At 46.4% G+C, this 9,156-nt stretch overlaps 1 protein-coding gene across 1 annotated transcript; it reads right to left on the reverse strand.

The window, feature by feature from the left end:
• Window positions 1-1,955: 1,955 nt before the first annotated feature.
• SOCS1 (suppressor of cytokine signaling 1) lies at window positions 1,956-5,095 on the reverse strand. The gene is made up of 2 exons (XM_040079518.2): window positions 4,963-5,095; window positions 1,956-3,149 (listed from the first exon to the last, which is right to left on the reverse strand). Exon 2 carries the CDS (start codon window positions 3,072-3,074, stop codon window positions 2,451-2,453), a length of 624 nt encoding a protein of 207 aa, XP_039935452.1. The 5' UTR covers window positions 3,075-3,149; window positions 4,963-5,095; the 3' UTR covers window positions 1,956-2,450.
• Window positions 5,096-9,156: the final 4,061 nt, after the last annotated feature.

Raw genomic sequence — 9,156 nt, forward strand, 5'->3', positions numbered from 1 at the left:
ACCATCCCACATATACCTACTAGAAAGAGCATCTGCCTGGCCACTGTATTGTATGCTGCGGGGAGAGAGAGAGAAGGAAAGGAAGGGGAAGAAAAAATAAGGCACATAAAGATAGTGTAATTTAAAAAGTCAGCTTTGTCTCCTCTTAAGAGATGTTTTATACAACTCTGACCTCCTTGTCCTTATTTATAGTTTTGGTTGTGTATTTTTTTCTGAGCTACCCCATATTTGCCTTTCATAATAAAAACAAAGTGAAGGTGTTTAGGCACCTTATGTGGGAGGATATGGCTTATTTCTGCTAGACTTACTCTAAAGCAATAGGAAAAAAAACAGGTTTGTTTCTAATTGGAAGAAAATGAAATTGACTCAATCCTTATGCTTTTTATTCCACACCTCTCCGTGGGAAGCCCCTTATTCTGTATCTAGGTCTAGTTTTGCTTGGTTTTCTCAGAAGTAGCAGAGAACCTAAGTTACATTGGGCTTGTTCTACCAGTAATGCTGTCATGTGGGCACTCTCGTGTATAGCAGGGTGAGAAGCCATTAGTTTGGAGCCTGAAGGGTTAAAAGATACTAGTGTGGGGCTGGGAAAGGGATAACAATCTCTGCCGACAGCAAACCAGTCTGGCAGCCTTCACCCTACAAAGACTTTTTTCCAGTTTAACAATGCTATTCACATTCAGGCAGTAGCTTTGCTCCAGTCTGTATCTGCTGCATAGCACAGCATTCACTACTTCCCAGATTTATATCCTTGCAGCTGCTGTGGGAAAATGCATCATTTGACAACTAATTCCAGCTTTAGAATTAAGCAGAAATGCTATCTGCTGTTTTAGGACTGATCCAAAGAATATTTTTAGGGAAGCAACACACACCAGAAACTCACATGATACTGTCTGTGTGGTTTTTTCCCCATTTTTCATAATGTCCAGTCCACTGAATGATCCTTAGTCATGCCTGAGGAGGAAACCTATTTATTGCAAAGAAACATCAATGAGAGCTGATTTGGTAAATATTAAACAAATGATTCAGTAAGGATCACTATAGAACATATACTCAGTGTCTCCTAAAAGTGGCTTTATCTTTAAAAGGAATGTGAATTACAGTAGGAGGAGAGACCTTTTATCTCCCAAACTCTGAAGATGACTTCATTTACTGCTTGCAGTTCCTGTAAGCACTGTAGATCTGGGCTGATAGAGTACATTTCTGTGAAAGACTCTGTGCCTTCTTTGAAGTGTTTTGGTTCAGCTGGTTTTCTAAGTCAGCTTTTCATGGATTTCAGGAAATGCTTGGGGGAGAGGAGAATCACTTTCTCATAATGCAGGTGACACTTTGCCAAATCGGGAATCTTAAGTCATTCACAGCTGCAGTTTCAGGGGGCACTGTTTTTGTGTTTCATGAGCAGATGGAAACAGAACAGTCTAATGTAGTTTAACTTTCTTTGAATGCAGTTTAGCCACTAGAAATTACAGCTGCAAATGCAGAGGCTTATGCTCTCTGGATCCTCTTATGGAGCTAAGTGATAGATTCTTTTAAGATGTCAGATCTCTGCTCTGTAGATCAGGAGAAATTTCAGATGAGGAACATCTTTTTTAGGTCTAAGGATGTCTGCACCTTTGCCATTTGTGTATGGTTTTTCAAACGGAACGAATTATCTTTTCAGCAATGCACCACGATGATACAGTGTTCACAGACTTTTAAAGTGTGTGAAGAGCATTTCCAGACAGTTTCCTTTTTCCCCAACAAGGTTCTTGGGGTTTGGTTATGTCAGACAGCAACCTCGTCTAGCTAAGGGCTTTGCACCTTTCAACAGAAATAAGGCAAGTCAGTGTTGGTGCAGTTTGCTCAGCCAAGGGTTTGATTTACTCAGTCAAAAACTATGCATCACTGCAGTCTTAATACATTGTCCCTGCTCTCATGGATTTCGGAGAGAGATGGATTCCTGGGCAGATTCACCCTGGGTATATTTTCTACTCGCTTGCCCTTTTTTGTTGTAGGCTTTTGCAGGCAGGAATCCTCTGCCTGCTGCACTAGCACTGACAGACTAATTTGGTAGGGGAAAGAAGCAGGACCATGTGGAGACCTGTCTGCACTTACACACTCAGTTAAGCAGTTGATCTGCCAGCAGGATAGGTGCCGGAGCCTTTAAAACTAAAAACAGAGATGCTATTTTTTTTAAAAACTGTGACAATAAAGTTTATTATGTTAATACCATTAAAAATATTATAAAATAGTAAAATATTCTGCTTGGCAGAAAAATTATGCCAGGGTTTTAAAACCCCAGGTTTGTGCAAACAGTTTTTGTAAACATAAGAAGTCAAGTGTTCAGGTTCCATCGCAAAATACAGTAAATTGCTACAAAAATAAGTTTGCTCACTGTCAAACATATTTAAAAACCCAGGAAGCTGGATTTCATTCCACATATCTAATGCGTCCCTATACAGTTAATGCTGCACTTATATCTGAAATGGGAAGGATTTCAGATAGTCCTTTAAAACAGGATTGAGCGGGATCTGATTTAAGTTCTCTCTTCCAAAACTCTTCACGATGCTTTTCCGGCAGAGCTCCTGCAGTGGCTGCACCCGGACCTTGCGAAGGGGGGTAATCAGTACCTTCCTCGGGGAGCTTAGGTAATGTTCCAGCAGCTTAAAAAGACAGTCAAAAGTCTCTTTGCTGCCATCCAGGCTGAAACGCCCGGTCTGAAAGTTAATCCGGATACTGGTGGGTCCAGTTGCAGTTTTAACACTGATGGCAAAGAAGCAATTCTTTTGTGTGCTGTCCCTGATGAGGAAGGTGCCCTCAGGCTCGGACTTCAGCTTCTCGTGGGCAGCGCTGACAGTCAGAGGCCCCCAGTAGAAGCCACAGGCATCCAGCAGGCTGCTGGCTCGAGTGATGCTACTGAAATCCGCTTGGGAGCGAAAGGTTCGGAAGTGTGTGTTGCCCTGTGCCTGCACAGTGCCGGGCCGGCCGGGGCCCTGGAAGCCTCGTGCCTGTGAGCGATCCCGTGCCGGAGGGTCAAGAAGCCGTCTTGGGTCTGCTCCAAGTGCATTATCTGCTGACACCTTGCTGTGCACTACCATCCTACAGCCGAGAGCAGCGGATGCGGTCTTCCATAGCGTCAGCGGCTACGGCAGGGCGGCCTTCCAGCAGCTACTCTGAAATGCCAAGGAGAGAAACCGTGTGAGATCGATCCCCAGGGCCAGGCGGCTGCAATCGCTGAATGACCAATCCTTCCATTGATACACCTCCCACCCATTATAAAATAATAAAATATTCACTTTCCAGTTTACACCAGGCAAACAACTGCTCTTCTGGACAAGATTAATAGCATATGACTACAGCAAACTCCAAAGCTCCAAAAATATTTAGCAAGGACCATTAACAGCTGCAGAAGATAATACAGTTTTCCTGCTATGAGCCCTTTCAGGGTTTTACAGCTGAATTACCAAATTTTCTGCCTTCCCAACTACGTTGTCAGAACTCAGCACACAGTGTCGTTATTTGGTGCATGTATTGTGTGAAAAAGGGAAAATGGGTGATGGCTGTGTTCCCAAATAATTGGGGAAGAGAGTGAGGTGAGGTGCCATTGTAGGACTGAAGTGTAAATTGGAGGGGCAGCCTGTAACACGGTCAGTTTACACAGTAATCCTAAAACTTCTTTCCTCTCTCCTGTTAACCTGAGGCTCAGCCATAAAAGGCAATTTCCATTCCAAGTTCCCCTTGGGACAGCCGTGCTACAACCTACTAGCTTATACAAATCAACCTCTGTGAACCCTTAAAGCATTACTCCGCAGTCTCTCTCTCTTTTTTGTATCACATGCACTTTAAGTGGCCCAATCTAAATTGCTTCCTATTGATAGATCTTTCAACATAAGGGACTAAATTCATCCCTCGTGTTACTTCAAAGGAATTAGCAGTGCTGCACCAGGAACGAGTTTGGCCTGAAATGTCTGCCTCTGACAGTGTGGTTCAATACATCACCGCTGGCTGCCTTGACCTTACTGGCAAGCATAGATTTTAGGATTTATCCCTATAGTCAGATATAGATCTGCAGCAGCAGCTTGTTGAGAAACCTTGAAGGATTCTCAGAAATGAATCCCTCAGCCGTCTCACAGTTCAGAGTACCATGCTAATGAAGATTTCAAAGAAAGCATACCGCTGGATTCCTGACTGTGCTAATTTAACAAGTTGATGTTCGGTTTAATTTAGGTCCTATTACCTCCTTAAGCACCTACGAGGGTTATAAAATCCTTAAGCTGGCAAGTGACAGGCTGAAAGTAGCATTGGGCTTGCTTTGCACAGCAAAAGGAAACAGATGCCAGTTTTTCCAATTACTGGGCCAGGATTATCGCTCAGTATTTAAGTTTATAATTCAGTTTCAGGACACCCTGGGGAGAAATAAGCAGTAAACCCGAGATTTAAAAATCAAAGGGCTCGCTAGCAGAAGCTGTAGGGAGCCAAGCGAGAGTTAGCAGTGCCTTTCCAAAGTGCACAGAGCAAACAAGGGACACGCCAGTCTTCGGAGCCCGAAAGCCAGGGCAGGGATCTGGGACAAGGGTGCCACGAGTGCGGCGGAGCGGAGCCTTCTGCGGGGCCCGGCTGGTCCCGGCGGCAGCGCGGCCGTGCGGGCACTGCGGGCCCGGGGCTGCCCCGGCTCCCACCGCCGGCGCGGGGCCCTGCAAACCCCGCTGCGTGTTCCCTTTAGTGCTCGTCCCACTGTTTTACACCAGGCTCGACAGGTCTGTCTGAGCACAGGCACTGAGCCAAAAAGGGAGGGAAAAGTGTATTTAAACAAAACAAAACAAAAAAGTGGGGGGTGGGGGGCGAAGACTCCCGAAGCCACCACGCTCTTGCACATCTGGCGGCAGGGCTCCTCCGAAATGTGAGCTCATCTGGCTGCGGCGCCCGAGCCCTCTCGATGCACGTCGCGGTTGGCGCGGACCCCCCGGGGCAGAGACCCTCCCTTACCTCGGGGTGCCGCGGGTGGGGGCCGTCCCCGGAGAGCAGCACACGCTGCCAGTCCCAGTCCTGGTGCTAGTCCTGGTCCTGGCCCCGGCGGCCGGCCGAGCATCCTCCGGCGGGGGCCCTGCCTGGCGCCGCGGCGAGCCGGGGCTGCCGCGGGGCGGGCGGGCGAGCGGCACCTCCAGCGCTCCCGGCCTCTCCAGCGCTCTGCTCTGTGCCCGCGCATCGCTCCCGCTTTCTCTTATACGCGGCGGGGCAGCCCTAAGCTCCTCCCCCGCCTTCTCGGAAAGCATGTGGCTTATTATGTTCACTTTCGCTTTCCCTAAGGCTTGGTGACTCCGCTCCGCCGCTGGGGATGCTATTCAACCCCTCTTCTATCCGACTACGTCTGGATTTACTCTTTTTTTTTTTTTTTTTTTTTTTTTTTTTACGGACAGCCCCGGCGGAGCAGGGGTTGAGAGGTGCTGCGGGGGTAAATCCGAGCACGGGAGCGCTCTGAGGCCCCTGGGACGCCAGGGGACACTTAGTAGTAGGTGATGGATGAGGCTCTGACTGGCAGTTACCTCAAAACGTGGAGGGGGAAACTGCAAGAAAAGCAAGCAAGCAACCACTGCTGGGAGGTTTAATGTGAAAATATCTGCTTTCGTCAGAGCTAACAGGTCAGCATGGACAGAAGAGGTGAGAGGACTTAATGTATAACTTAAATGATCAAGGACAAAACATTAGACCAATAACCTCAAAATGTGAAAAGCATTCAGAGGAGCTTATGATCCTTCCACTGAGAAGACCGTAAAGATGCTATACTGGGGTTTGAGTTCTCAGAGGAGAATTTCCCTGGGGTTTTCTCCAGAGTAATCAGAATTAAAAGGAACTGTTCAAGTCCCAGCTGTATTTATAACCTTGCCAGCAGCCAGTGCAGGAGATGTGGAATGCTCTCCTGCTCACCCAGAAGGAGATTTGAAACCTCAAATACTCCACCAGTGTCTTATGTGCTCCCTTAAGCCGGCCCAGTAAAGTGTGCTTTCTTCCAAAGAGGGTGTTTCTTAAAGTAACAACCACCACGTTTTAAAGGCCAAGAAGTTTCCCTGCAGTTAACACGATGTTTTGTGACAATGAAAAGGATCTCTGTCAAATGATTAAGGGGAGAGGGGCTGGCAATGCCTTGTGAGTTGTTCTTTGGGATGAAGCTGAGGGAATGTATTTCCTGCTTTGAGCTAAATATTCCTTTCAAATTCCACTGTGGTCACAGACTGACTTAACCAGATGGCAATACAGCACCTTACAGTGATATGCAAGCAGTGTACAATAAGTGATTCTGGAAAATTCTGATGGTTTTTAAGCCACCAAAACTTACTGCTTATGTTCTGCCATGCAAGAGCACAGTTGTCATGAATCTGGAGAAGCAGTGTGTCATTAATTTTAAGACCTGGCACAGAGATTCACTTTATGCTCAGACTCAAGTTTTGAGCAACAGTGCTTTAGTCAAGGTTTGGCATAAGCTGCTGGAGGAAGCTCATCTGTTTTTCTCTGTAAAGCAAAAGCATGAAAGAGTGGCGAAACTGAAACTTCCCTTAGAATTCAAACATGCAATACTGCCACTCTTTGCTGTGGCACAGTGTGCTCCATGCAGGAGCAGATTCCATGGCTGGTTTGGATATGGCATGATTGGTGTTCACACAGGCAGTACAGCCAGGCCTTGCCCATAACAGCTTAAAGTCTTCTTAGCCCAGACAAAATTCCCTTCCTCCCCCACAATCCTTCAAAGAAAAGGGGTTTGAAGTGCTTAACTTTGACAAGATAAGGTAAATCAGAACCAAAAGTACAGCTCAGATCTCTTAACTCCTCCCTCAGTGGCACCCAGCGAGCTCCCTCCCTGCTGCTGCAGCCTTGTCCTGCCGTCACTGTGGCTTTAAGGGGCAGAGCCCTTCATGGCTGTAATGCAGCACAGTGGTGTGCATGTTTCTCACAGGAGAAGAAGTTGGCTGAAGGTTGCTGTAGATGTGCCAGGAAAGCTGTTTCACTCTCATGTAATTTTTAATTTTGTAAGATCACAGGGGAAAGAAAGATCCTGCAGGTGCACATGCAGTCTGTCTGCCATGGACTGAGTAGTGCAGCTGACAACCTGCCCGTCCAAAAAGTCGTGTTCATTGAGCAGGAATGTGGTAATAATATTCAGCTGCAAAGCTTCAGAGCTTGGCAAGGCTCGAACGGGTAGGTGAACTCCCAGTTGCAGAGGAGAGTGATGGAGTGAACCTGCCAGCTTGGACACCAGAAGCCAAGTGTGTCAGGCTGCTCCTTCTGGAGTTTGATGCCATCCCTACGTGAATCACAGTGAGGGTGACCCGGGGTGCTCCATGAAGTGCCTTAGAAAGGCTTGCCCAGGAGAAGCAGGCTTCAGCTGTAGTGTGTGAAGGAGATTTGCACAGTGAACAAAGTTTTTGTGATAGGAGTTGAGGATTTAGATGTGAGGGTCCCACAGGGTGAGTTTTCTTGGGAAATCTTCAGTTTTACCCACTCATGTTTCGTTTTTGCAACCCTCCATTCCCATCCTTCCGTTTCTTTTCCTGTATCCTTCCCTCGCCTTAAACCCGGGCAGCGTGTGCCTTGGGAAGAGCTCCGTGCCAGGGGATCCGACAGGGTGCGGTCCCTGCTCCCAGCAGAGGGCACTGCAGAAATGGAACCGGGGCAGAGCTGCTGGACAGAGCACGCGGAGAAGCAGCTCTGCATCGAGGACTGAAGGTGAAAGCACTGCTGCCAGTCCAGGTGATTCTGAGCCGTGTTCTGGCAGCTTAAGGAGCACCTGCTGCTTTTTGCAAGGTGAATTAGGCTCAGTCTGTTTGATAAGTAAAGCCTTCCATGTGAAATGCCTCTTTTTCTCCATGTGGAGAAACAAATCGTGTTCCCTTCCCTGCTGATGGTCTCAGAATAGAAAAGCAAAATCTTGAGAGAAAATTATTGGAGACATTACCCCATTTTCCTTTCTCCCTTGTTTCTAGAGCAGGAAAGTAAATGCTTTTGCTCTGAAGGTTTGTATCAATAAGCCTCCAGGAGCTAGGATAAAGCATAAACTCAGCTTTTGTTAAAAATAAAAGTTCTTAGCCCTATTTTGTAAAAATTGTTTTGAAAAATGACAGAAAATTCAGAGGAATTGATGGTCATTTTTGCAGCAGGAGCATGCCTTACTGGCTGGAAACAGGACAAAGGTGACAGGGAATCTGTTTAGAAAGCACTGGGAATAGGGATGCTAGGTAGGGTCTGCCAGGAGGCAGCAAGAGAGAAAACATGGTTCTGAAGATGGTTTTGAAGGTAGGAGAGTACTGTATCTGTTGGGGATACATGAGACATTTTCCTGTTGGTTAGTTTTCTAAACCCCACACTCTTAGCCCAACTAACAGCAGAATTATGCAGGCAGAGCTTCCTCTATTTGTGCTCCAAGCCTCTCCTCACCCTCTGAAACCACCAGGAGGGAGGAGGTTGTGATACCATGTGTGGTATTCCCCAGTATAAATTCCATTATGGGGCATTCCACACCCTGCTGAATTCGTCCCCACTGCAGGGACAGTCCTCTGGGGAAAAAAATTCAGAAAACCTGAAAGACTTAGGAAATCAGCAGGCACTCCCCATTTTAGCTTTTTCCTAGCTTTTAAGAATAGAAGCAGACGCTGATTCTGTTATGAATCTGGATTAATGGGCAGGCCAATGTGTCTGTGGGACAGCATGTTGTTTAGAGTTTGGTAGTAAGTGGGTGATCAGTGTGAGAATTAATATAGAATTGCTATTTTCTTGCAAAAACAGTTCAGTAAATAAGGTCACATATTAGACGGTTAGTCTTTTGAGGTTAGAGCCTCTCTTGTGCTGATACTGTACATGGTAGCTCTTACATGAATGGGCTCAGTATCTAAACTGATCAAATCACCAACATCATCTTTAGAAAAGGGGAACTGAAGCACCGAGAGATTCAGTGATTTGCTTGAAGTCAGAGAGTGAGATAGTCGGCAGAAGGGCTAGGAATGGAACATAATTCAGATCTTCACAGCCCTATACTAGAAACTTAACCACAATACCATCCTTCCTGTTTTAGTGGGTTTTGTTTTCTTCTCCAGAATCTGAATTTTCATTTAAACGAAACCCTTGAAATCGGAATTCTTTGATTTTGCAAGTAAATTAGACACCACACTGTCTCAGTCTGCTTTCAGATGC

This window comes from Hirundo rustica, chromosome 15, assembly GCF_015227805.2.
Source record: "Hirundo rustica isolate bHirRus1 chromosome 15, bHirRus1.pri.v3, whole genome shotgun sequence".
In the NCBI taxonomy this organism is placed as follows: domain Eukaryota; kingdom Metazoa; phylum Chordata; class Aves; order Passeriformes; family Hirundinidae; genus Hirundo; species Hirundo rustica.

Bases quoted from the DNA above. Each gene is read 5' to 3' on its own strand.
- SOCS1 (XM_040079518.2), bottom strand. From the start codon at position 3,074: ATGGTAGTGCACAGCAAGGTGTCAGCAGATAATGCACTTGGAGCAGAC.